Source organism: Mastacembelus armatus, chromosome 4 (genome assembly GCF_900324485.2).
Source record: "Mastacembelus armatus chromosome 4, fMasArm1.2, whole genome shotgun sequence".
Classification (NCBI taxonomy): domain Eukaryota; kingdom Metazoa; phylum Chordata; class Actinopteri; order Synbranchiformes; family Mastacembelidae; genus Mastacembelus; species Mastacembelus armatus.
The window spans coordinates 19,776,268-19,802,943 of record NC_046636.1 but is presented as its reverse complement, the minus strand read 5'-3'; the positions used below and the strand labels follow the sequence as shown (position 1 = coordinate 19,802,943).

The 26,676-nt window shown below is 41.1% G+C and overlaps 2 protein-coding genes across 4 annotated transcripts in view; one reads left to right on the top strand and one right to left on the bottom strand.

Annotated features, from left to right (window-relative positions):
* The window catches only part of cyfip1 (cytoplasmic FMR1 interacting protein 1), a 24,657-nt gene extending 1,833 nt beyond the window's left edge, over window positions 1-22,824 (top strand). The window contains exons 2-31 of one of the 2 annotated variants that reach the window (XM_026304749.1): window positions 3,151-3,271; window positions 4,162-4,251; window positions 4,742-4,819; window positions 5,185-5,286; window positions 5,370-5,551; window positions 5,808-5,904; window positions 6,102-6,230; window positions 6,340-6,444; window positions 6,656-6,747; window positions 7,759-7,876; window positions 8,519-8,641; window positions 8,797-8,922; window positions 9,002-9,168; window positions 9,669-9,816; window positions 12,118-12,271; window positions 12,365-12,521; window positions 13,350-13,446; window positions 14,101-14,177; window positions 14,818-14,926; window positions 15,041-15,160; window positions 15,346-15,545; window positions 15,916-16,003; window positions 19,447-19,590; window positions 19,805-19,895; window positions 20,525-20,655; window positions 20,769-20,841; window positions 21,244-21,338; window positions 21,465-21,703; window positions 21,801-21,948; window positions 22,174-22,824. In XM_026304749.1, coding sequence (XP_026160534.1) covers window positions 3,155-3,271; window positions 4,162-4,251; window positions 4,742-4,819; window positions 5,185-5,286; window positions 5,370-5,551; window positions 5,808-5,904; window positions 6,102-6,230; window positions 6,340-6,444; window positions 6,656-6,747; window positions 7,759-7,876; window positions 8,519-8,641; window positions 8,797-8,922; window positions 9,002-9,168; window positions 9,669-9,816; window positions 12,118-12,271; window positions 12,365-12,521; window positions 13,350-13,446; window positions 14,101-14,177; window positions 14,818-14,926; window positions 15,041-15,160; window positions 15,346-15,545; window positions 15,916-16,003; window positions 19,447-19,590; window positions 19,805-19,895; window positions 20,525-20,655; window positions 20,769-20,841; window positions 21,244-21,338; window positions 21,465-21,703; window positions 21,801-21,948; window positions 22,174-22,338 — 3,762 coding nt within the window. In that variant the 5' untranslated portion in view covers window positions 3,151-3,154 and the 3' untranslated portion in view covers window positions 22,339-22,824. The remainder of the gene's footprint in view (window positions 1-3,150; window positions 3,272-4,161; window positions 4,252-4,741; window positions 4,820-5,184; window positions 5,287-5,369; window positions 5,552-5,807; window positions 5,905-6,101; window positions 6,231-6,339; window positions 6,445-6,655; window positions 6,748-7,758; window positions 7,877-8,518; window positions 8,642-8,796; window positions 8,923-9,001; window positions 9,169-9,668; window positions 9,817-12,117; window positions 12,272-12,364; window positions 12,522-13,349; window positions 13,447-14,100; window positions 14,178-14,817; window positions 14,927-15,040; window positions 15,161-15,345; window positions 15,546-15,915; window positions 16,004-19,446; window positions 19,591-19,804; window positions 19,896-20,524; window positions 20,656-20,768; window positions 20,842-21,243; window positions 21,339-21,464; window positions 21,704-21,800; window positions 21,949-22,173) is intronic. The other variant, XM_026304750.1, reaches the window with a different exon arrangement.
* On the bottom strand, window positions 22,774-26,676 carry nipa2 (NIPA magnesium transporter 2). Of its 2 annotated transcripts, none has more exons than XM_026304752.2 (6): window positions 26,450-26,676; window positions 25,461-25,691; window positions 25,005-25,061; window positions 24,441-24,531; window positions 24,162-24,322; window positions 22,774-23,933 (listed from the first exon to the last, which is right to left on the bottom strand). In XM_026304752.2, the coding sequence occupies exons 2-6, from the start codon at window positions 25,597-25,599 to the stop codon at window positions 23,275-23,277; spliced, it is 1,107 nt and encodes a 368-aa protein (XP_026160537.1). In that variant the 5' UTR covers window positions 25,600-25,691; window positions 26,450-26,676; the 3' UTR covers window positions 22,774-23,274. The 2 variants fall into 2 exon arrangements, with proteins under 2 accessions (XP_026160537.1, XP_026160536.1); XM_026304751.1 differs by lacking the exon at window positions 26,450-26,676 and adding an exon at window positions 25,911-26,440.

The window sequence follows — 26,676 nt, the reverse complement described above, 5'->3', positions numbered from 1 at the left end:
TGCAACTCTTATTGCATCTGTTTTGAATTTCTGTTTGCCATCTCAGAGGAAATGCTAAGATGAATGTGCAAGGCATAGGTTCCTGTTTTTGCATCTTCAGATATGAAAAATATATGAAAGTGTAATATGTAGGTTTGTTTGTTGCTAAGACAACTGTATTTAAACATTGCCGCTCACATTGCTCCACAAGCCATGCAGATAGTTTTATCTGCAGAGGTCATGAAGTGTCTGCCTTTAACGTCTCTGCTGCCCCTGAACGTCACTCAGGCATCTGGAACTTGTGTTGAGGTGCTCATGGCAGTTAAAAAGCTCAACCCATCTTGGCGGTCGATGTCCTGGTTGATGTATGTCAGTGGTTTCTGATGTGCCTCAATTGCCCGGGCACATGAACTCAAGTACCCCTTCATCAACATCCACCCCGTTCCACGTGTCTGCACTTCAGTTTGGTTTTAAAATCATTACCGATACTTATTTTATTTTCACAGTTTAACGTTCAGCCTCTTACCCATTATTTGTTGCCAGTTGAAAAATTTGTCCATTCAACTATTTCAGCTGTATAACCATTACTTTTATTTCAATCATTAAGTACTTTAAGCAAAGTATTTCAGTTTTAACTTTGTTCATTACCATTTCAAACATTACCCATTACTTTGCAACAGTTCAACCACCTTTAGCTGTTTAAACCATTATGCATTTTTTTCATAAACTATTTCATCTGCTTATCCGTTACTTTTTTTTCAGCTATTTATCTATTACTTTTAGCTGCTATTTACCTACTTCTGTTTACCCTTAGGTCTTCATTTATTTAAGTGTTTTTTGTTTATTCCTTAACACTTAAATATATCTTTGCCAGTGTTAGAATTTTATCAGACATTGTGGTCTTATAAAAATGTTTTAAAAGGCTTAAAGAATTTTGGTGGTATTGTCATCCGTGTTGCATGGTAGTGCCTTGTGTTTGCCCTCTGCTTGGCACACCTAGGTTACCTACGTGAGGCTGGTTTAAGCTCCTTAAGTGTAATTACAGAGGGAGCCGTACGAACACATGGTCTGTAACTCCAGGAGTGGGCGTCAGGGCCAACAACCTGGCAAGCTAAATTAACACTTTTGCTGCATGTGTGTCTCTTGTCAGAGGAGACAGCTCTAGACGCTCCCATCCAAACAGGAACTGTGCACTAAAGCAAAAGCCACCAAGGTTCCTTTTTCAGTAATGGATATGGTTTCTCTCCAGAGTGAAAGTTGACCAACAGTCTCACAAATAGTTGCATTTGCTGTAGTTCTAACAAATCATGGTTATATTTGCTTTATATTTTCATGCAGCACTGAAACACATTTTTTTTTTTTTTGAAATGCAGAATTGTCTGTGTATCTTTTTATATTGGCTACTTTCAGTTTCTTGTCAGTTCTTCCCTGTCTTGAAGTGGTCCCTGCGTCACATGCTCATGGTCTGTGACTCATACTTCCTTGTTTTATGTCTGTGTGTCGTGCTTCATACAGGACTGTGTGCAGTTCAGTTTGAGAAGCTAAAAAAAGATTTTCTTCTCTAAAACAGTAATGTGACATGTTCTGAAACTGCTTTGGTGCTGTAATTGTTAGTTTAGTTTTTTAAGCTGTGTAAAAATGTTTACCTGTTTCATTACTTGCAGTGCAGCATGTAAGTGGGCCAGTAACGTGCTTTTTAGTTCTGTTGACTCTGTACTCCAACACATGGGGTGATGTCCAGATGTCCAATTAAAGCTGAAAGTCAGTACCTCAGTGACTGTGTCGGGTTCATTGTGCTGGAGCCACAACGATAGAAAAGGTGTCCCCTTTCAAAAAAGGAGGTGACTTGTGTTGTTTATGACATGATATTTCAGTTTGTCAGGGCTGTGCTGTAAAATGATACTACAGCTATAATCCAAATACTCCTCAGTGTTAGGATATTCTGTACATCCCTGATATACTGTACCTCAGCAAGCTGTTGTGCAGGACACAACTATGTTCGGAGTTCTTCATTTATAATAATGAGGCAATTGATGGATATGAATGTACAGGAATTTAAAGACAAATTTAAAATGAATTTTAAAACATTTATTTTTAAAGAATTTTTAACTTTATTTATGCAGTCTCAATTTTGAAGGAAAGTACTAAAACACCCATACGAACCAACCAATCACAACAACCAAGTATTTTCTCATAAGCTTCACGGGAGCAGCTGCCTTTTGTAATCTGATGCTGCCGACGGTGGTGCACGTTCTGTAGAAATCTTTGTGGAGTGCGTGTCTGGACTTGCATCAGGCGTTCAGGTCCTCTGTATGCTGTATGTAAAAATATGTGCCAAAAAATAGATTTTATTTAAAAAAGGCAAACTTTTTTGTTCTTGTTACGAGGTATAGGGAGGTAGAGCTACTCTTTTAGTCTGATCTGTAATCCAATTGGTCCTTTCCTGAAAGCTGACGCATAGCACTGTAGTTTTCTATCTATATTTTTATGATTAATGTGGTACCTACCACCCTTCTGTAGAATTAGAATACAATAACCATATTTCCCTTGAATCAGAGGGATGGTATTTTGGACTTTTCAACCTTAAAGTCCCATGGTAACTAATGTTTCTTTCAGATGATGGTCTGTAATGATATTCCATAATATCATGCCACAGTCCTTTAATTGTATGAGCCTTCTATCTGCACAGCAGGAAGTCAGTAACCTCCTCTGGCCTCGGGTCTGTGCATGTAGTGACTGCCGTACTTTAGTGTTGGTGGTTGGTGGCTGTAGATTGTTTGGCTCACTGTCAGTTCAGATTGCAGGTTTTTTGCCAGTAACATTTGAAATACAAAAGCTGTCTGGGCAAGAAACACCCCAATAGCTATTTGTACTGAGCAGAACCCAAAGCAGTATGTGAAGCTCTTTTTGAAGGGCTAAAGGTGCAGTCTGCAGTTGTTAGCCTATGATGAAGGATTTTAAAATGTAGTTGTTTATAACCAAATCATCCCAAGCTCTGCTGCTGGTGTCTCAGGTTGTCAAAAACAAAACTTATATAATGCAGGACCCAAAAATGAGGCCACACTGCTGAATGTCTGGTCAGTCATTAACTAATACATATTTTGTATGAGTTTACAGCTCCTGCATTTCAAACGAAAGTTGTAAACCTGATTGTGTTTTTGTGCGTTGCAGCAGCATGACGTCCGCAGTGACTTTAGAAGACGCCCTCTCCAACGTGGACCTGCTGGAGGAGCTGCCGCTCCCTGACCAGCAACCATGCATCGAGCCCCTACCATCCTCAGTCATGTATCAGGTCAGTGCTGATGGCTGCACTTTGCTGCGCTGTTTTTGACTACTTGTGATCTAGGCAGACTGATAAGGCACACTTCCCCTGTGGCAGGCAATTATTGCCTGATAATCATCATTCTGCTAGTGAGCATATCTCTTTTTTTTTTTCATTCAAGTGTTTTTATTGGATGACTTCTGTTTTGGAGGACAGACAGTATGCACTCTATATACATACAAATTCAGCACGCCTTCCTGTTTCCCTTTTCAAAACCCATTTCACTTTATCTGCCAGAATCGCCTCCCCTCTTTGTACACATAGCCAGCATCTGACCTGAAAAGGCCTTAGGTTCTTGTTGAGGTCAGTAAATACATGTACCTTTACAACGCGTTGCAAAAAGAAAAGGGAAACACAGTTATGTAGCCCGTATCTAAAATAAATTTAACAGAAATAAACTGTTACAGTTGAATGGGACTGCTTTGAGAACCAACACAATAAGCCATAAAATGTGAACAGCAACAGCATTATTATGTTGGAATATTTAGTGTAGCATTTTCCAAAAGCCTTAATTCATAAAAAAAATAAATAATGTCAGCACTGGTTAGAGAACTACTCACTGTAGTTTCTTTTATCTCAGGTGAACATGGTGATTTCCACTTTTTATTTGGAAACATGATTGACATATAGTGGAGTTCTCTGTGTGAGAAAAGATTAAAGATGCCAATGTTTTTAACAGCATAAGAGTGTATTGTTTGGAGGCTTCATAACAGCATTAACATACACAAGTGCACTTAGCAATAGTAGCGTGCTGCCCATGTATGTATGCCCATGTAAGCTACTACTTTTGCCATCTTTGGATGAGATGTTTTGCCTGTCATGTACCTGATGAATCATTTTGTGGAAACATCTTTCCACAGCCCAACTTCAACACCAACTTCGAGGACCGAAATGCATTCGTCACTGGAATCGCCAGATACATCGAGCAGGCCACAGTCCACTCCAGCATGGTATGGGAAATTACTAACTAGAGTGTCAGTGCTCTGCTTCAAGTCAGTAATGTTTTGGTGGGAACAATAAATTCACAGGTCAAAGGCTTATTAGGAACAGGCTCTGGTAAGGGACCTGCCTGTCCCACCAGAGCGTTTGGTATTGTGTGGATGCAGCTTGCAGGATCCAGGCCCAAAAGCAACTGGCTGAAGGACAAACGGATGCTTTGGACCACCTCTTAACAGGAATAGTAGGGCTTTGTGTCTAATTAGTGAGGGATAATTGCTCGGGGTCAGAATCGGGCAGAGCTGGATATATGGCTGGCCTGAAAGCACAGATGCTCTTCCTTCTAGCCCCTGGGAACGAATGACTTAACAAAGAAGCAATGCTGCACGTATGTGTCAGTTTTTATGTACTTTAAGTTTGTTTTTTGTTTTCAGTTAGCTTGTAAAATATGAGGCAGTGTGTAACTGATTAGTCTGATTGATTGGTTTTGTCCCTTTGAATTAGAACGAGATGTTAGAGGAGGGGCAGGAGTACGCCATCATGCTCTACACATGGAGGAGCTGCTCACGTGCAATACCACAGGTGACTGCTTTGTCTGTGTGTTCCTGTCACATGGTTATGTCATTATATGTAAAGCTGAAACAGTCTGTTGACATGGATTTGCAACTATTTTAATAATGTGTTAATGGTTCGAGTCCTTCATCTATTGGTTGAACTAAACAGTCATTTTTTAGGTTGAAGATGTCACTTTTTGATTCTGGGGCTTTGTGCATTTGAACAACTCTGATATGTTGCAGACAAAACTAATATAATGAAATAAGCATCAGCTTAATAGGTATTGCAAATACTTAATTTTTAATTGCACTAATTACTAATATGTTGGAGGAAAAAAACGCTGTGTGTGGTTTCACTTACTCATGCTGTCTGTTTGTGTTTTTCTCTTCTAGGTCAAATGCAATGAACAACCCAACAGAGTGGAGATCTATGAGAAGACAGTGGAGGTGCTGGAGCCAGAAGTCACTAAGCTGATGAATTTCATGTACTTCCAGGTAAATGTGTGTTCATGTATCAGCAGATTCTTTCCTTATTTCCAAGTTGTATAAATGTAATCGCTTATCTTTCTTTCCTCCAGCGCACAGCTATCGACCGTTTCTGTGGGGAGGTCCGTCGTCTCTGTCACGCCGAGCGCAGAAAAGACTTTGTCTCAGAGGCGTACCTGCTAACCCTGGGAAAGTTCATCAACATGTTTGCTGTGCTGGATGAGCTGAAGAACATGAAATGCAGCGTCAAGAACGACCACTCTGCCTACAAACGGTATTCGCATAGTTACAGTAAATGCTTAATGTAGCCATACAGTTGATTGCCACAGCAGACACTAGGTGGCAGCATCAGTCAGCATCACATTTGGCACAAAATTCAGCTCCTCCCTTACGTCTCTCCCTGTGTGTCACCCTCCGAGGTGCACGTCACAGATGGAAACTTCTGTGGTAGACTGACAGAAGAAGTTAACCTAATGTAGTCTTGGTGTGCATTTTTAAATTTAAACAAGATGTTTCTTGCCTTGGCACAGAGCTGCTCAGTTCCTCAGAAAAATGTCAGAGCCCTCATCCATTCAGGAGTCTCAGAACCTGTCCATGTTCCTGGCAAATCACAACAAAATCACTCAGGTTGGTCAGATGTGCATCTAAATGATTTGAAACTAATGTTAGAATGTGCGTTCTCCGAAGCTGCCTGTCTTTTAAAGTAAGATAAAGTCATGAGATTGAAAAGAATACTGAAAGGTGCTAATAGTTAAATAAAACACACTGTGATTAACAATACTAGGAATTTGATAACCAATCATCCTGTCCGTCTGGTCTGCCAGTCTTTGCAGCAGCAGCTGGAAGTGATCCATGGATATGAAGAGCTGCTGGCCGACATTGTCAACCTGTGTGTCGATTACTATGAGAACAAGATGTACCTCACTCCCAATGAGAAACATATGCTGCTCAAAGTAAGTAACGCTCAGCACCTAAGACTGTGGATTGGTTAATTGCTACGGGGCATTTGAACCACTGCAGCATTGTTGATAGCAATATGTAATCACTGTTCCCTTTCCCCAGGTAATGGGTTTCGGCTTGTACCTGATGGATGGAAACAGCAGCAACATCTACAAACTAGATGCCAAGAAGAGAATCAACCTCACTAAGATTGATAAGTTTTTTAAGGTATGGAGGTCATGGAGGTTTTTACACTGACAACTAGAGTCTGTACATATTAATGTTTATAAAATGAAACGTGACTGTAAGTTATTATTTCAACACAGGTTATTCTACCAATCATTCTTCTCATTCACTCATTTCTCAAAATAGAATAAATACATATATCCATGTGTTAATATGTAATTTATTATGCAAATCTGTGCGTTTGTGTTCACAGCAACTCCAGGTGGTCCCTCTCTTTGGCGACATGCAAATCGAGTTGTCCCGCTACATCAAGACCAGCGCTCACTTTGAAGAGAACAAATCCAGGTGAGAGAAGCACACACTCTTGTTTGTGATGTCTCTGTGAGCTGGGATCCTTGACACATATTAAGATCTAAAGGATCTATAGAATTTTCTGCATTGAACATGTATCGATGTGGTGGATAAAGCTTAAAGAATAAGGATTTATTCAATATTTTTGTTACTTTAAACAAATCCCATGAAAAGGCCAGAACAAACAATGAGTTGGTCTGTCTCTGTACTTTCTATCCTTCCATCTGTCTGTGGCTCTCATGTGTTCAAAGGGGCAATTTATGTAAAAATAGCCCACACATATGTAGTTAGTGTGTAAAATATTCACTCATTTCTACGACACTGGTGTTTTTAGCATATAAACTAAGATGTCGAACATAGTAAACAGAAAACTCTGCCTGCTAAACAGTAGCATGTTAGTGTTCACCTTGTGTATATGCTGATGTGAGCATTTAAATTAAAGTACTGTTCTCGCTAGCTGCATTCTCAGAGCTGCTATTGTGGTTGTAGGGTGTCTTAATCTTCTAACCAAATAGATGTAAACAAGTAGATATGGCTTTATCCTTTAAATGCAGCGCTTTTCTGGTGTTCAATGCCACATTTCACTGATGATACAGATTCAGGCTATTGTAGCTGTGCACATGCTTCCACCTGCTCAGCCAGCATATTATCACCTATATCATATGTTCTTCTTTCTTGATACACTTATGAAATTGATATATTGGCATACTATTAGTATTTATTTTACCTGCCATTGCTGTTGCATGCTTGTTTTGGTATTTCAAGATGATTATTCTTGACCTGAAGAGTCAAAAACCAACAGTAATCACACTAACAGATAGTTACTAACCGGTATTGTTTGTGGAGCCACTGCCTGAAACAAACCCATGGCAGCCTCGCAGCCTCATATCTATGCTCTATCTTCCTCTTCATAAAAAACATATGGATGTTCTTCTTATCAGTGTTGGTATGTCTCTTTACTTCTGCATTCCTGACTCTGCTGTCCTCATCACCCTTGCCCTCCAGGTGGACGTGCACGTCTATATCGAGCAGCCCCCAATACAACATCTGTGAGCAGATGATTCAGATCCGCGAGGATCATATGCGCTTCATTTCAGAGCTGGCCCGATATAGCAACAGTGAGGTTAGTATGGCATGAAATGGTTCACAGTGAGATGCTGAGGTATGCTGTTGGTGAAAACTGCTCATCGACAAGTAAGATTATTAAATGGCAGATTTCAAAAGAATGTTAGTTTTTCATAGACAAAATCGAGCATCAGCATGATAAAACACCCCCATAGCTAGACTAGTATTAGAACAAAAGAGACAAAAAAATAATAATACAAAATGCTGAAAATATCACAATAATATAAATATCTTTAGATGTTTCTTTTATCTAATGAGTTGGATGATCTAATAGTTAAAGGACACGCAGTTAAACTCCTGAAGAGTGGATCAGTACATCACAGGCATATACATTCACCTTCACGTCAGAAATTAGTCCAGCTGAAGCCACCTGGTTATTTCAGCTGTCTTTCTTCCATTTAAGTATGCTTTAAAGAATTCTCTGTCTTATGTGGAGGGTGCTTTAATTCCCTGTTGGGATGTAAGCTTTTGAGCAGATGTCTTGGCTCTATGAATTTTCAATTCAGTATGATTCAGATGGAAATTTACCTGACTGACTTGTGGATTAGAATTGCTCATGTACTGAAGACAGTGTTGCACATACCATCGAGTAAGCTGTACTGTGAATAAGTCAGGCGTGTGTAACTTTGTGTCCATGTAGGTGGTGACTGGATCCGGGCGTCAGGAAGCCCAGAAGACAGATGCTGAATACAGGAAGCTGTTTGATTTGGCCCTGCAGGGCATGCAGCTGCTCTCCCAGTGGAGCGCTCATGTGATGGAAGTGGTGAGGAAGCAAATTGTACATGAAAGGAAATACACTGAATTTCCAAATCTTACTGAGATGTACTTAATATGGCACAGGCTCATCAGCACTTGATAGTTTGATTTCTGTTTTCTGGTCTGTTCAGTTATTTAAAAACTTTTCTACTTCACTTATAGTACTCCTGGAAACTGGTTCATCCAACAGACAAGTACTCCAATAAAGATTGCCCTGACAATGCTGAGGAATATGAGCGAGCCACCAGATACAACTACACAACCGAAGAGAAGTTTGCTCTTGTAGAGGTCAGTAATGACTTCATCACATACATACACAGTTTTTTAAACTGATATTAGTCTGATATTTATTGAATGCTCTTGCCAGGTGATTGCCATGATAAAGGGATTACAGGTGCTAATGGGACGCATGGAGAGTGTGTTCAATCACGCCATTCGTCACACCATCTATTCAGCTCTGCAGGACTTTGCTCAAGTCACCCTGCGTGATCCGCTCCGACAGGCCATCAAAAAGAAGAAAAATGTCATCCAGAGGTATGGATTACATGGCAGTTGACAATTTCACCCAAAAACACAGGTAGTCCCTGAACTAAAAGCCTCTCCTTGGCTACCATGTTTGATAGCTTCTTTATCATTGATGTGAGGATGTCAGTATAAGTGTATAAGTAACTTGTACTGAATAATATTTTTACAACAGTGGGGGAAATGACTGTGTAATATGAAAGGTTTCACTTGTAGTTTAAAAAAAAAAAAAAAAAAACAGCACATAGTGTAAACCAACTCTGCCATTCCTCTGAACTCTACAGAGCTTTATTATGAGTCTTTCAGTTTGTAGGTTTGATGTCAGGACTCACAGCTATAGCCGCTTTGTTTTCGGCTGCAGCAGACAGCTATTTTCAGTAAAAATGCACCTGCATACCACACGCTGTATGCAGATACGTGGGTGTGTCTAACTTTTGATAGTCATGCACTGACATGCTAGCCTGTTGTTGATCAGAAAACTCAATAAAGTTTATGAATTCCTCTTGCTGCAGTGTCCTTCAGGCCATTCGGAAGACGGTCTGCGACTGGGAGACTGGCCGGGAGCCTCACAATGACCCAGCACTTCGTGGAGAAAAAGATCCCAAGGGTGGATTTGACATTAAGGTTCCTCGACGGGCTGTGGGACCCTCCAGTACACAGGTCTCAACACCTCACCTCTGTTAAACCTATCCTTTACTCCACCTTGAGTTAACCTTTTCTCTCAAATCCTTTCCCACACCTTCACGGTCTTACACGTTGTGACCCAGGCTGTTGAACTTATGAATATGGCTGATCTAGCTCACCATGGCTCTGTAGTACATCACGGATGAGGCAGATGATATGAGCTCAAGCAGGGCTGTTCTGTGTCATAAACTGGCTTATTCTATTTAATATGGTCCTCTTCTTTTCTGAATGCCTTGCATTACAGAGTACCTCTGTGAGACTTTATTGAAAGCCATACATTTCAGTGCTGAACAGCAATCATCTGTATAGTTGCATGTTGCATAACACATGTCATTGTATGGTGGAATCCCTTATATTGCATAAACCATGCAGACTTAACAGCTTAGTGGTCAATTCCAAGAACTAATCTTTTTTCGGTACAGGACTATAAACCTCAGCTAAGCGTCCTCGTGTGCCCTTGTTGACATACCTTTATTCACACATTAAGACAGACACCCTTTGGTGATGTATCCCTGCCTGTGCCTATGAAGCAATTTTACCACAGTTGTCACAATTTAACATCTACTCTTCACCAGCACAGCTGTGAGGTGGAGCAACATGGTGTTGCACCTCGTTCCTCTCTTTGAGTGAACAGAAGATATAGTCATAACCTTTTGTTCCTTTTCTATTCATTTAGTTGGTACAACACATAATGTATGTGATATACAATCACACTGCAACACTCTAGTGCATCATGGACCCAGAAGAGAAGACAACATGAGCCACTGAGTTGGCTGTTACATCCGCACAGCAAATTCAAATGCATGCTCCACAAATATCACCCACATACACCTTAATGTCATCGAGTGTGCCCTCACAACTTTAAGCAATGGGACACCTTTTCTGGTATAGGCAAGGAGCTAGCTTCCTCAATCCACTGGGTAAGCCCCTGCTTGAATATAGTTTTATCCTGCTATGCTTTGTATGAAAGGAGTTTCTTATCAGGAGACTGAATTGGCTCAAAGGAAGGACCACAAAGGGCCTCAAGGAGTAACAGCAAATCCCATAAGGAAGAGATGAATCCAACTGTCGGCCATAGCCAGCAGCATCTCTTTAAAAAACTTGCAGGTGGATGAGCCCCAGGTGACACCCCCTCAAAACCAGTATGACAAGATGATATAACTGCAGTGTATAATTTAATAGTAAAGTAGGAAAGACATTTCTCTAACAGCCCCTGCAAGAAAGACAAAACTTTCACTATGCAGTCCTGAAATAGAAGGTTACATCCCTGTCACCATTGCTCAAAAACCCACCAATTACAAATATAACCCCCTGTATTGGATGAGGCTCAAATGCTTTAAAATGTTACCACTACATTTGGGGGTAAACCTTTCAATATACAGCATTTAGCCAAAGTTCAAGGCATGGGTGAATGTGAACTGTGAATTAGTAGACTTTTCTGCAGATTCACCAGAGCCCAGAGCCTGAATGTTTGGGACACAAACCCTATTTCCCTGAGCAAGAGACAGTATTCTCTTGAGCCACAAAAAGAGAGGAGAAACAGTGTCGTCCTGCTGCTGGAGCCTAGTGGTGGACCTTATGTCCAGGCCATCTGATTTGGGGCAGACTGGGATATTACCGTTCACCAAATTACTATTACTGACTATTGTAGCTGATCTCTTTGGAGGGGGCAATGGCACAGTCATCTTATGAATACCTATGAGCTATTAGGACTTTGTGCAGCATTCTCAGCCTGTTCCTCCTCAGCTCAAACTTTGCTTGAAAGGCATTGGATGACTGTCCAAACAGACCCTTAGCAGACACTGCTTCAATCAAGTAGGTGCTCTAGTCCCTGTTGGATGAGTCACATGTATGTTTATGGCACCATGGCATTCCTCTGCCGAGAGAGAGCACTGCACATCAGGACATGTATAAGATGTAGTCGATTGTAATTCTGATCTCTATGACCACGGACAACTCTGTAAAGCTTCTTGCTTATCCTCTGACAAACTGTGCAGATACTAGCTGATATTGAGCTGATAGCCCATATGGTATGTGTTGTACTAAATAAATTGACTAAAAAAGGAAGATGCAGTGAAGCTGCTAATATTTGGTGCAGCGTTTTTAATGAGTTGATATTATGTGACATAAAGGAGACAAACCACCTACCTGTAATGAGATTACACAGTCTGTTCCCAAGTGATGTTGCAATAGAACCACCAGGATGTGGATAATAATGAGATTTCACTTACATTATTTTCTGTCTTCTTTTTTTTTTTTTTTTACATATATGTGCAGCTTTACATGGTGAGGACTATGCTGGAGTCCCTTGTCGCCGACAAAAGTGGCTCTAAGAAGACCTTGCGCAGCAGTCTGGAAGGCCCCACTATCCTGGACATTGAGAAATTTCACCGCGAGTCCTTCTTTTACACCCATCTGCTGAACTTCAGTGGTAAGAAGAAACAGCAGTCTGCCCTGTAACTACAGAGGGCCCTTTGAATACTGTGTGGACACTCTTATAAAAACTGTTTACTTTTTCATACAGAGACTTTGCAGCAGTGTTGTGACCTCTCCCAGCTTTGGTTCAGAGAGTTCTTCTTGGAGCTTACTATGGGTCGCAGGATCCAATTCCCCATCGAGATGTCCATGCCATGGATCCTCACAGACCACATCCTGGAGACCAAAGAAGCTTCCATGATGGAGTAAATATTGCGTTTTCACAAACATTCTAAATTTTTCAAAACAACCATATAGTCATTTTATGGTTGGAAGGGCAAAGACAACACACTTAGACTGTGTCTGGTGTCTGTGCCCTTTTCTAACTAATTTTTGTTGCTTTAATTTAATAAGCCAGAGGTCTGGTGGCATAATTGGTTAAAGGCATTCCGCAACTTTTGGTTAATTCTTACGAAAAGGACTGTGGGTAAAATCCTAAACATTAGGATTAACCATGAATGTTTTCATGTTTTAAATCTTTGCTACAGGATTATGTTGCTACAGGTTTTACATAAGCCATTAAGCACCTCAGCTGGCATGAATCATGCATGCTGTAATTCTTCAGATATTCACCCAAACTGTATCAGTAAATATCTGTATTTACTGATAAAATAATAATTGTTTTATAGAGTACAAAATCCATTTCCCTCCAAATATATATTGTAACATAGATGCTGAGTGTTCACTTCAGATTAATTTATGTTTATGATCTAAAACTTCAGTTTTTACATATCTGCCTGAAAATGTTTTACTCATATCCCTGAGCTTGTGTCTGAAATGAGTCCTCAGAATTGGATTTATCAGCCCTGACAGATTTAACGGTTGTTTTACCTTCTTCACTTTGTGTATACACTACATCTGCCGTCACTTTCAGCTTTCCTTCTTTTTAGCAAGTTCACATATTCCAGTCTCATCCTGTACTCACACTCACTCACATAAAGACATTCACTGTGTAACGTGTGCAGGGGCATTTTCTTAGAAATTTCAAGTGAAGGCACATGGGGATAGAACTTTTTTTCTTGAATCCTATGCAGGTATGTGCTGTATCCCCTGGATTTATACAACGACAGTGCACACTACGCCCTGACCAAATTCAAGAAGCAGTTCCTCTATGATGAAATAGAGGCAGAGGTAAAATATCAAATGATTTGCTTTATATACTGGATTATTGCATTTTTTCATCTTGACAAGCTAGTCAGGGTATGTGATGAAGGAACTGCACTGCAGTTTCTTTCTAGATATAGCATTTGTCATGACCATGTCAGAAACAAATTCTATGCAACTCTGTTCCTTATTCTCAGTCGGTTGCCCATTGGGTGAGATATTATTGCAATGCATTTCCAGTCATTATGTAACAGCTTATATAACTGCAACTAATATAGTTACATAAAGCATGGTTAATCTGTATGTACAGAATATGCAGTTGGGAGTATGACAAAGAAAGCATGACCACTGCCAAATAACAAACAGACGGCATACATAGAAGATGTGCTTATGTCACATCATGTCAGTTCAGTCTAAAATACCATAAATATATGTTACAGGTTAGGATCACTGTGCAAGGAAATCTGTACATAAATACCAAAATAAATAAAAATAAGAATTCATCTCACTAAACCAACCTATTTAACCATGTTCCTAGTGACAACCAAGACATTGTGCTGAATGATTTAAAACTGTTATTTCCAATTGCAGCTTTTCTGAACTGTGATGGCGTGTTTGATACTGCAGTTGCTTTACTGTATTCTGAAATATACATCTTCAGTTGAACTTCTATTATTTCAGGTGAACTTGTGCTTTGATCAATTCGTCTACAAGTTGGCTGATCAGATATTTGCTTACTACAAGATTCTAGCTGGAAGGTAGGTAAAATATTCATATATACTTAGTTTTACCTGGCTTATAATGCAATACTTTCCAAACACTACTTCTGAAGTTGCCAGAGTGTACGTGAGAAGATTGTGCAGTAGCTTAATTAATTTTAAAAAATGGAACTTATGATTTTATCAAAATATATATTCACTTGTGTTTGGTTGGAAAATAACCTTGAACACGCTGACCCCTAAGCTACTGCACATGATGGACTTCACACTGACATCTGCCTTTGCACCACATGTTGACACACACAACAGCACATGGAGCAGAGAAGTTAAAATAGTCAGTTAAAAGTAAAGGGGCAATGGTTAAAATGTGTTAAATAAGAGGATGAATATTTGAAATAACTAACCAAAGTAACAAACAAACAGTTTGAATTAGTTAATTAATGGATTTACAGAAAATATTTAGCTTAAGTTACACAATTACATGAACACATTAGGAACATAATTTAAGGTGTTTATGGTGGGATTTTTCAGCTTGTCTAAAAGAGATGCATGAGTATGTCTGACAAAAAAAAAAAAGTTTGGTACTACTGTGGTAATGCACTAGATTCCAGAGGAAATTCTTTTTCATAGTTATAAAAGGCCCTGTACAGTTAACGTTGCTGTTCCTTAAATCCTTCAGTCTTCTGCTTGACAAACGTTTGAGAGCTGACTGCAAGAACCAGGGGGCCAACATTCCCTGGCCTGCCTCCAACCGCTACGAGACTCTGCTGAAGCAGCGACACGTCCAGGTCTATACTGTCCCAGTGATTTTTCTTTCCTTGTGATGCCACTTTTAATTTTTTTTTTTTTTTTTTTTTGCCTTCATGGTGTTGTCTTCCTCACTAACTGGTTGTGTACCTCAGCTCCTAGGCCGCTCCATTGATCTGAACAGACTTATCACTCAGAGGGTTTCAGCTGCTCTTTACAAGTCTCTAGAGCTGGCCATCAATCGCTTTGAGAGTGAGGACCTCACCTCAATCATGGTACGGTTTTTCTGTCTACTGATTTTTTTGTGATTGCTGCTTTTATTTTCTTCTGTGTATTTAAAAAAAACGGATACAAGCTTCTTACAATTTAAAGTTTATCCTAGGTCTGATCTGAGAATATGAACTATGCACTGATCTACAGTGGAGACTGTTATGTAATTATTTTTTTCACTGGGTTAAAGGAACTAGATGGTCTCCTGGAGATCAACCGTATGACACACAAGCTCCTCAGCAAGTTCTTGACTCTGGACAGCTTGGACGCCATGTTCCGTGAAGCCAACCACAACGTGTCGGCTCCTTATGGCCGGATAACTCTGCACGTCTTCTGGGAGCTCAACTATGACTTCCTGCCCAACTATTGCTACAACGGCTCCACCAACAGGTGGGTTAGTGTGTGTCACTGGCTCCCAGTCCACTGTTAAAGACAGTATTGTCTCTTTCCTTTCTGGAGTTTGAATGTTCTGGTGGGTAATGTCATACTGAAATATCAAGACAGTTATTTTTGCAAGCCATGAATTCTTGCCAGCATTCTGGTCATTGATTATGTAACACACAGGTGGCTCAATGTGGTAACATCAGCTCATAGATCACCTGCTCTGGATCAGATTAACATAACGTTAACAGGAAATATGGTAAATATCAGCAAAAGGTGATTTAACTACATAGATGTGAATGCAGGCCTTCTATGAATTGGCTGTGCGCGCGCAACCTGATGTTGGTGATACATGTTTGAATCATTTCTGTGTGTTTAGGTTTGTGCGCACCATCCTGCCCTTCTCACAGGAGTTCCAGAGGGACAAGCCACCCAATGCTCAGCCCCACTATCTGTATGGGTCAAAGGTTAGTCCACGTTCTGTTATCATTCCTCAGTTGTAAAGTGTGGTACTTTAGTTTTTAATTTCTTCCGTTTTATGAATGGAAGAAATGTGGTTCAGCAAGACATTGGCTACAAGTGGAAAAGCATCATTACTGGAAATAAATTTCTTAAAATGTGCTAAATAAATGAAAAAAGTAGCTGTTTATAAGGAAAAACTTAAATGCACTGAGATCACAAAGTCCTTCATGAGCTCCATGGTTCCTGTGAAATAAATGCTTGTTATTCCTCATAAACCTGCACATTTCATAAGTGAATAAAAATACTCTGTGACAATTGAGTCTGGGCAGAACAATGCTGTGATGACCTCAATCCAGTTGATTCATGCTGGCTCGCTGCCAGACAGCTTAGCGAGTGCCCTCAGCTCATGGTCCTGGTTAATTATGTGGCCAGTGGTCTGTGCTGGGAGCAGGGGGGGTTGTATAATGGCAGCATGCTTGTTGCTGTCCTCGCTGTTTCTTCTGGGAGTATAGAGGCATCCAGATCCAGACATGTCTTGGCATGGTAGGTTGGTCACCACTGGGCAGCTGTCTGTGGCCTGGCTGGGGAAGGAACAGATGGTGTGGAGACATCCCCACAACAGTATGCCTGCGATGACCAGCAGCAAGATGCAGCAGGTCAGCCAGACACCCATGGCGAGCTCCCAGCCAGCTCTGTCGTGACCTTCACTGCTCTCACTCAGAGTGCTGAACACCTGGCACTGCTCCCGTACTGGATTGGCAGCCTGGCACGTCACACACAAGAAATAGGCAGTCTGGGGAAAGAGGTTGGCCAGGAGTGTGCTGGTCTGACTGACAGGGATGCGTTCCTCATGTTTGAAACTCTTGCGCTTGTAGCCCATTAGCAGGCTGTTCCAGTTTGGGTCATACATGACGCTGTAGAAGGTATCCAGGCAGCTGGGGTAAGGTGGCCAGCTCACTCTGGCTGAGGTGGTGGATATGTTGTAGACTGAGATCCCCATGATGCAGTGCTGTTTCTGTAGTCTACTTCTGGATCCAAGCTGATATGAGTGACTTTATTAGAGCCTTTATGTGGTCACTGTGTAAAACCAAACTGGAAGAGAGTGATGACATAGAGTAAGGTACTGACAGAAAGATATTTCAATCACTTTTGTCACAGGAGTTGCAAATCTTTCTTTTCACCTAGGCACTTAAATATCAAACCTCCACTGCTGACAAGTAGTTATTAAATCAGCATGAAAAGAGCAGATTTGTTGCCACTACAGCCAGTTTTGACCATTTTGATTAGACCATTTTCTCTTTTAAGGTCAAAAATATCACAACCCTCGCTTGCCTATTACCAAATTACATGTAAATGCAGATTAAATTAATAAAGATTGATTTTATTACTACAGTTCAGAATGAGAAAAAAAAGAAACACGTTAAAAGAATGTAAGTATATATAAATAACTACAGTAATAAAATCTTATTATTCTTATTTCCTCCCTACAGTTTCTCCTAATGGTAAACATAAAAGGAAACTGTCATGACCACCCACTGCACACCCTCATCACATACAGCATAAAACTGGGAAGCATAATAAGCATTGTATGAAGGATTATCTGGGATAAAGTGCAGCGGTGGGAGGGAGGTGAGCTTATGTACAGATGTTCAGCAAATTACATAATGCAGAATGATTTGTGAAGAGGCTTTTCTGTGCATCACCAGACAGGTGATGATCTGCCAACCTTGAAAAGCAGTATGACCTATGCTTTTAGCTTAGAGAATTATTTGTAACATTTATTCAGTTCTTTTACAAAGTAAGTGTAAGATGTTGACTTAGAAGATTATTTGATTTTCCGGTTTATATTTAATTTATTAAATGCCATTCAGTGTGACATAATTAACCAGAGTTCAGTTTGTTTCCTCCTATGTAAACTAATACAGAGCAGGTGAGTTGCTTATTATTTTTGCTTATTACTACATATTTTCCAGTAGATTGTTCTAAATAAGTCAGTAACTACTAAAAACAAGTAAAGCAGTAACATTTGAGACACAGTCTCATAAGAACAGTAGGTTTAAAGCCACTTTTAGATTATTTTTACCATCATTTAGAAGTCAAGTGCAAAAATTCAAGCTCACACCTAAGTTACTTCCACTTAGCAAAGCCACATGTTTTGCTGTTGCCTCGACTGTAAACATAACGACAAAACATACGTCTATATAGTAATGAGCTGTAAAGAATCATTAGTGGTAAACACATGATAGGAGAGAAGACTTACCATGAATACGCTGCCAGCACATGTTGAGCATACAGATCTGTAGTGCCTGAGCTATTTGTTCAGATTATGCTGTGCTCCAGCTGTTGAGTCATATTGGCGTCTATTCCACTGTCACAGTATCAGGAGCTCTGATACCGGGCACAGCTGTGTGGATTGTTTTTTAACCTCAGGAGCAGACCAGAGATCGGTGTGTTCTTGTCTCTGCTGCTGCCACGCTAATGGGAGTGCTGCTGGATTAGAGCAGCAACATCAGCTCCATGCCGACAGGGGAGCTGAAATCTGTTGTGCTGGCTGTTACAAAACAATGCGTTGTGCATTGAAATTGTTTATCATATGTGATCTTTTTTTTTTTTTTTTTTTTTTTGTCTGCTTGTAATCTTAACTGTACTGACATGTATTCGGTTCCGTTTTTCTCACTCTGCTACTTCATCTAGTTCTTCATCTATTGATCATTATTTCCTCTTTCAATCTGTGAACAACAGCTTCATAAAATTTACTGTGCATGCTCATAGTCCCCAGAGAATGTTTTCTAAAGCTCCCCTGACAGTGGTTTTCCCATCAAGCAAATATTTCCATCTGCAGACAGAATATATCAAAATTTAATGGGCACATTGCTGTGAAATGTATCCTTTGCATCTTTAACACTTAGTCTAAGGTGACCCCCTCAGACCAAAATCCCAACTTTGCACAAGTCTCAGTCTGCAAGACAGGCTGTCATTAACATTTCTGTGATTAAGCTGTAGACTCTTAGCTGTGTTACTGATTGGCTGATGAGGATGTGTTCTCATTTTTTGCCCACTAGTGCTAAGAATTACAAACATAAGTGGATTTTGTACATCCTCTATGCATTTTGATGAGAAGCATTTTTGTCAGCATTTCAGCATCTAGGACAGCTAATGGGCTAGTGGTTAGCCTTTAAGTGTATTTTCTTTTACATCATTTAATTTCCCAAACATAAACTGTTAATGTGCCCTTGGGTAATAAAATGTGTTGAAAGTGTTTACTGAGACAAAATGACTCAGCCTTTTTATAGTCAATAAAACACCCACAGGAGCCGTTTTACCTTTGGTATCCATTTGTTAATGAAGATAAAAGCTTGTCTTTCACATATTTATCCTCTCTCCCAATGCATCATGGATGGTGAAAAACATTTTTTCTCATCTGTCACCTGTCTCGCTTTGAATGTAGACCCTGAACCTGGCATACACCAGCATCTTCAGCTCCTACAGGAACTTCCTGGGCCCCCCACACATCAAGGCCATGTGCAGACTGCTGGGCTACCAGGGCATTGCTGTGGTGATGGAAGAACTCCTGAAGGTTGTCAAAAGCCTGGTGAGTAGCACAATAAACAGCAATGGTGTGTGGAGACATAACTTGCTGCTGTTTTTTTGTTAGTAATGTAATGACACTGCAAACAACTATGTGAGGTGTATTGGCAAAGAAGTTCAAATGAGACTGATACCTTCATGTATCAAATAGTGAAAAAAGGGAACATTTGGTTCAGTTTGTTTTTGCTGCCGTGCAATGCTCTCCTTTTCTTCTTTAGCTTCAGGGCACCATAATGCAGTATGTCAAGACCCTGATGGAGGTGATGCCCAAGATCTGCCGACTTCCCCGCCATGAGTATGGCTCCCCAGGTTGGTGGGAATGTGTAAAATGTAAAACTGATTAAGAACTGATATGAATCCAAAAATATCAAGGAAAGTTTGGGAATCTTTTGATTTTTTTTTTTTCTTTTATTCTACAAGTGCATTTTAGTGAATTTTCTTAAAGAAATTAGGAACCATTATTTATCCCCATTCACTACATGCAGTGAAATGATGACATCTAACCCAGCCAGGTCTTTGACTGTGACGTTTCACATTAAAGGTCTCATCCCACAGAAAACTACTATTTATAAACCACCACATGGTCTGAAATTGGAAAAAGAATAGGTCACATCATGTCTCTTGGGCGCTGTGAGTCAGGGGGTAACAACCAGGCTGTGCCACATCTTTTAAAGCTTTAATTGAACCTTTCCACAGCAAAAGAATTTAGTTAGAAATAAACTCTTGGGAAAACTTTCTTCAGTAAAATACATGGTATCAACTCATGAAGAAATAGGTGAAATAACAAGGTTCCTTGTTAACTTGAAGGAACCACATGGTGTTCCTTCAAGTTAACAGAGACATCAAGTGCTTGAGTTAGTTGCGCTGCCACTACTGACAAATTTATACCCACTGCTGTGATGGACGATTGAAGGCTATTTAATTGTGTGACTTTTTAGGTATCCTGGAATTCTTTCACCACCAGCTGAAGGACATTGTTGAGTACGCTGAGCTCAAGACGGTGTGTTTCCAGAACCTGAGGGAAGTGGGCAACGCCATGCTGTTCTGTCTGCTGACCGAGCAGAGCCTGGTACAGATCGCAATCCAGTCAGCTTATTTAGGATTCGATAGCAAATATGTTCTCACGCTTTTATAACACTGGTGCATGTCAGTGTTTTGACTTTTACTGTGTCTTTCTTCCAGTCCCAGGAAGAGGTTTGTGATTTGCTGCACGCTGCACCATTCCAGAACATTCTTCCTAGAGTTCACGTCAAAGGTAAATGCTAAAAAGAACATGGTTAATTTACAAATGGAAAAGTCTGTTGTTGTAGTTCCCATGTCATCAGTCCCATGTTAACTGAGGCAGTTTGTGTGTTGCCTGTGCACTGTGGAAGGCTAACGGGTGAAGGCTGAATGAAAGTTGGCTGTCATAGTTTGTGCTCTGATGGATATTTGCAGCAGCAAGGTGGTACATGTGGGATGGAGTCAAAATAAACTGCAGTCTGTGCGTTCATGGTAATAAAGGTACAGATGGAGTGACTCAGATGTTTGTGTTTTTTTTTCTGTTTAGAGCTCTATGCTACAGAAGAATCAGACAGATCAGAAGGTGGATAGACAGATAGTAGGATCAGGATATTACCAGTTGATGTGTTAAACTTTTCATTTGCTTACTGTGCAGAGGGGGAACGCCTGGATGCCAAGATGAAGCGTTTGGAAGCCAAATACACAGCACTGCATATGGTCCCATTGATAGAGCGCCTCGGCACACCGCAGGTACAGCCAGTCCAAAATTGCCAAGACAGGAAGCTGTTGTTATTGTCAGATACTGATCTCTTGGATATGACACCTTGCAGTTCTGTTGTGACACGAATCCTTCAACATGCCTCGTTTCTCTTTCAGCAAATCGCCATTGCTCGTGAGGGCGACCTTCTCACCAAAGAGAGGCTGTGCTGCGGTTTGTCCATGTTCGAGGTCATTCTCGCACGTGTGCGAGGCTTCTTGGATGACCCCATTTGGCGTGGGCCGCTGCCTAGCAACGGCGTGATGCATGTGGATGAATGCGTGGAGTTCCATCGTCTCTGGAGTGCCATGCAGTTTGTGTACTGCATCCCTGTGGGAGCCCATGAGTTCACAGTGGAGTGAGTGGAGTAGTGTGCATACAGTACCTGTTCCCTGTCCTATAATTGAAAGTACCACATCTTGACTCATGCACCACACTTCCTTTTTTTCCCCCAGGCAATGCTTTGGAGATGGCCTCCACTGGGCTGGCTGCATGATCATCGCCCTTCTGGGACAACATAGGCGCTTTGACATCCTGGACTTCAGCTATCACCTTCTAAAAGTGCAGAAACATGACGGCAAGGACGAGATCATCAAGAGTGTGGTGAGTGAGAGACAAGGATTAGTAATAGGATCGTATCCAACCTCTACAGTGGCAGTTACAATGTTTCCAGAGAATTTACTTTTTTCCAGATTTGCTAAATTATTTAATGTAGAACCTGCATATGAGTGAATTGCATTTTATTATTTAAAAAATAAATGAGTTAAAAACATCCTTTTCTTTAATCACAACATACTAACATGTATTTATATTCTTTGCTTCCTTTAGCCACTGAAGAAGATGGTTGACAGAATCCGCAAATTCCAGATCCTCAACAATGAGATTTTTGCTATCCTGAACAAGTATTTGAAGTCTGGAGATGGGGAGAACATGCCGGTCGAACATGTCCGATGCTTCCAGCCACCGATACACCAATCACTTGCCAGCAGCTGAGGTGCCACTGTAGATCCTGTGGACCAGCATGAAGTTCCAAACACTGTCAGCATTACCAGACTATCTAGAATGATTTCTTTGCATTTACTTTAGGTCTTCAGTAGCAAAGGAACATTAAACGTAAGGACATTGGGCCACATGTTTTGTCAGAATGATTCCTTTATATTCACTTGTGCCTTAAATGAATAGTTGTCTCTTTTTTTGGATAAACTATTCTGTGTTTTATACTTTCAAACATTAGATCAGGGAATGGAAATTAGTTTTATCAGATAAATATTTAAGGGTTTGCAGTGTTGGATTATTAAGGGTGAACAGTAACCTATTTTAAGCAGAGGTAAATTTGTATTTTCTACATTGTTGAGCGTGCATGCTAAACATTTTAAAGGAAACTGAAGCATAACAAAGCTCATACTCGTTAAGCATTTATTCACTGCCTTTTGTTTCAAATGTTTTAATCATTTTAAGTCAATAAATACGTAACAAATCTGTTGGTTCATCTTCAGAGCTTTTCATGTAAACATTACAAAAAAACAGTTCAGAATGACTCAACAAAAATTACTTTCAAGTATCATGAAAACTCAAATTATAGCAAATGTAGTCATTGTCAAGAGGCCCTCTGAGCATATATTAAAACTGCCTTTTTGATTTTTTTGAAAGTAAGTCAGTGCATGGATATGTATACACATAATAAAACATTCTGTAAAGAAAAAAAAAACCAAACATATTTACAGCGCTACAGAGGAATGAAATTAAGTTCTAACTGGAACTGAATATGACCAGGTCATACTCTGAGAAAAGTAAGGCAAATCAAAACGTTAAATACAATCCATTGGTCAGACCAAGACACTTTCCACACAGCTGATTGTCTTATTTCACACGCCATGTCTATAACGTTGTTGTAGGTGAGTCAGTAGAGGGCTGAAAAAAAAAAGTTCCTTAATGATCCAGCGAGGAAGCCATCGCTCCATTTCTTCTAGAGACACTATCAAAAGGCAAGCCCATTTCTCTGTCCTCCATGTCCTCAGTGGACTCGTTATGCAGCAGTTCATAGGTGCTGTGGGAAGCCATGCCATTGGCCGCAGTAAGGGCGCGGTCTTCCTTCCTCATGGACACAGCAAGGGTAGCCAAGCTAACATTAATGTCTTTGAAGGCGTGGAGCAAGAAGATACCCACAATGATTGTGAGGAAGCCACTGAGGGTACCGATCACGTCGTCTGTGCCCATGTGCTCCCACTCCTTAAACAGAATGGCAGAGCAAGTGAGCACAGATGTGGTGAAGAACACGTAGTAGATGGGAGTCACCAGGGAGGTGTTGAATATATCCAGAGCCTTGTTCAAGTAGTTGATCTGTGTGCTCACACAGGCAATGAGAGCCAGAAGCAGGATCCATGCCAGTGGGTTTCTCACCACGTTTTTCCCAGCGATTGCTTCCTTGATGGCGATGCCCAGTCCTTTGACACAGGACACTGATAGTGCCCCGATTACTGAACAAATAGTGATGTAGACAAGAATGTTGGTCTGACCGTGGCGTGGACCCAAAACAAATATAAAGATAAGGGCCACGATGATGACGATAGTGGCAAAGACAAAAAACCCTAGAAAAAAAAAAAAAGATGGGATGGGGGTGTTAAGGTAGACTTTATATAAATAAGATAAATTATGGTCAAGGTGATAATGTTTGGTTTTAATCACATAAATTATGAAAAAGAGGGCATTTAAGCTAACCTAAACATAATATATTTACAGCTATATTTTCAGGCATAATGCCCCAATGGTAAATCTTGGCACAGGGAAACACAGGATATGGACAGCTTGTTCTGTACCTGGGTCAACCAGTTTCCTGGCCATGTGCTCAAGGCTGCTGATCTCTTCTTCCTGTGGTGCGTGAATCACCATGGTGGTAGAGCCCAGGATACTGAGCAGGCAGCCCAGCTTCCCATGCAGGTTTAACCGCTCTGTCAGGAAGTACGATGACAGCACCGCGCTGCAACATGATATTTATGGTCAGCCGCAGTGACTCCATATATCCATTTACAGACAAAAGGAAAAACTCAGTTTAAGGCCATCTTAACTGTCTAGGTCATATGGTGAGTCATTAGTACCTGACAAGCACACTGAGAGCTCCCAGTGGGGTGACTAGAGTTGCAGGAGCAAAGGCGTATGCTGCAAAATTGGCTGCTTCGCCAGCCCCCACTGTAAAGGATTAAGACACATGAAGTTAAATATGAAAAGGACAGATATGTTGTAATCTAGGCAGACATTGAGATTTACTAATATATGTACTGCAAGAACATTAAGCGCAGAGACAGCTTCCCATGTAAGCATGGGTGTTGTCATATGCAGTCTTTAACCGGGGTTAAATATGGCTGAAAATATTTAATCTGTTTCAAAATGACATTTAGGCTGGGTGTAATGCTTTCAATAGCATTTAATAAAATATTTCAATAAATGCTTAGGGCCCACTACACACATGCAGTGCAATTTCAAATGGAGGAGAGAAAAAAAAAAAAAAAAAAAAAACTTGTAGAAACAAGTATGTGATAAAACCTGTTTTCAGCCAACTCTGACCCAGATTTAATCTGGAAATCTTAAACATGTTATTTAACCTGAGAGCACTGCCAACTGAGCTTGTATCTAATTACAGTTTTAACTGTGCCATCACTTACTTGACAGTAAACCAGCCCACCATAGCCATTCTTTTAGATACGCATGGCCTCCCTGACCTGAAGAGCAAAGAAAAGATATTTCAAGAACATCGGACTGCACTCATTTAAATAACACTTGCATGTAGGCAAAACCTTACACTATGTAATCGTGACAACAGGTCAGGCAGCTACAATGGACGTGAGCTGAAGGTCAGGAGAAATAATGGAGTTAATAATTACTAGGTTTTAAGAGAGAGCTGATGACGTGGTCTCACACCCTTTACAGGTGAGCGGCACCATTTAAGGTGTATGTAAGGTGATAATGAGCTGTCATTGCAGGTTTGACTTCTTAGCTGGGTTTCAGTGTTGCATAACTACAACAGGGAGTGCCTGAACTCAGCTTACAGGGATAGACGATTTGTTTTCTTTGCATTATGTTATGTGATGTGAATGAGACCGTCAAAAAAAGTTCATTACCTGCCCGCATCGATCCCTTTCTTGCCAGCCTCAGAAGTCCTTTCTTCTTGAGGATAAAGCTTCCTCCGATGAAGATGCTGGAACTGATGGCCAATCCCAGACCAATGTAAAAATCATACTTCCCCCTGTCCTGACCCATAGTGAGGCTGGTTGTGTTGGTGAGGTCTGTCACATTTAAGACCAAACAGTGCAGATGCTGAGCAAAGGTACAGTTCTGGTCAGCCAAGACCCCTGAGAGCAGAGACACAGGACATTAACAAGCTGCTGTGAGCAGTTTAAAAGGGAAGATCCAACCATGACCCACCATCATCACCATCATCACCACCATGATCCACCATCATCGCCATGACCTACCATCACCACCATGATCCACCATCATCGCCATGACCTACCATCACCACCATGATCCACCATCATCGCCATGACCTACCATCCACCACCGTGACCTACCGTCTCCACAGGTGACACTACAAACGGGAGCCCCGTGATTGAATGTTTGAGAAGACTCCATTAAAGCAACACCGCATTAGGACCGTCTACTTCCTACGACTGCTCCCATATGTGACATAGCTCTTGGCTTGGGCGTTGCACATGAAGAGCTTTGTCCAACTCCGCCAGCCACTTTGTCAACACGCTCATGTCAAGACGCAAATATGCAGGAACTGACACACCGCTGACGTTGACCCGTTACCGCGAGGCACAGCTTGTTAACGAGCTAGCGTGGGGTCTCCCTTTGACACACTCGCTTGGCTAATTACCGGGGTTTTACACGCGGGTGTGCTCTCCTGGGCACTACCGTGACCGTGGAAATGACGGCCACACAGCCGCGACACAATGAGATTAGTTTTGCCTTCATAGAGACTTAATTGCTGATATCTCCTCTGTTAGCCGCCTTAGCTTAGCCTCATGACCATTAGCGCGGCGGCTAGCTGGGTGAACTCGGCGCTAACGGAGGCTCCGAGCTGCAGCAGCCGACTACAGGTACATACCTCGGCAAAGGCGGCTGCTCGCCCCGACGGTAAGACAGCGGCGGCAGCTGGAGGCTGGCTAAGAGCGAGCCTACTTCTTGGCTCCGTGACCAGCCATCACATCCTTTCACCAGCAGCAGCTCCGCTTGACGACTGCCGCACTGCGAGGCTCTTCTTCTGCTGCTCAGCCGACATGTGGCTACCGGACTGTGCCCTCCGCAGGCTGAAGTCCAGCCCCGCACACAGCC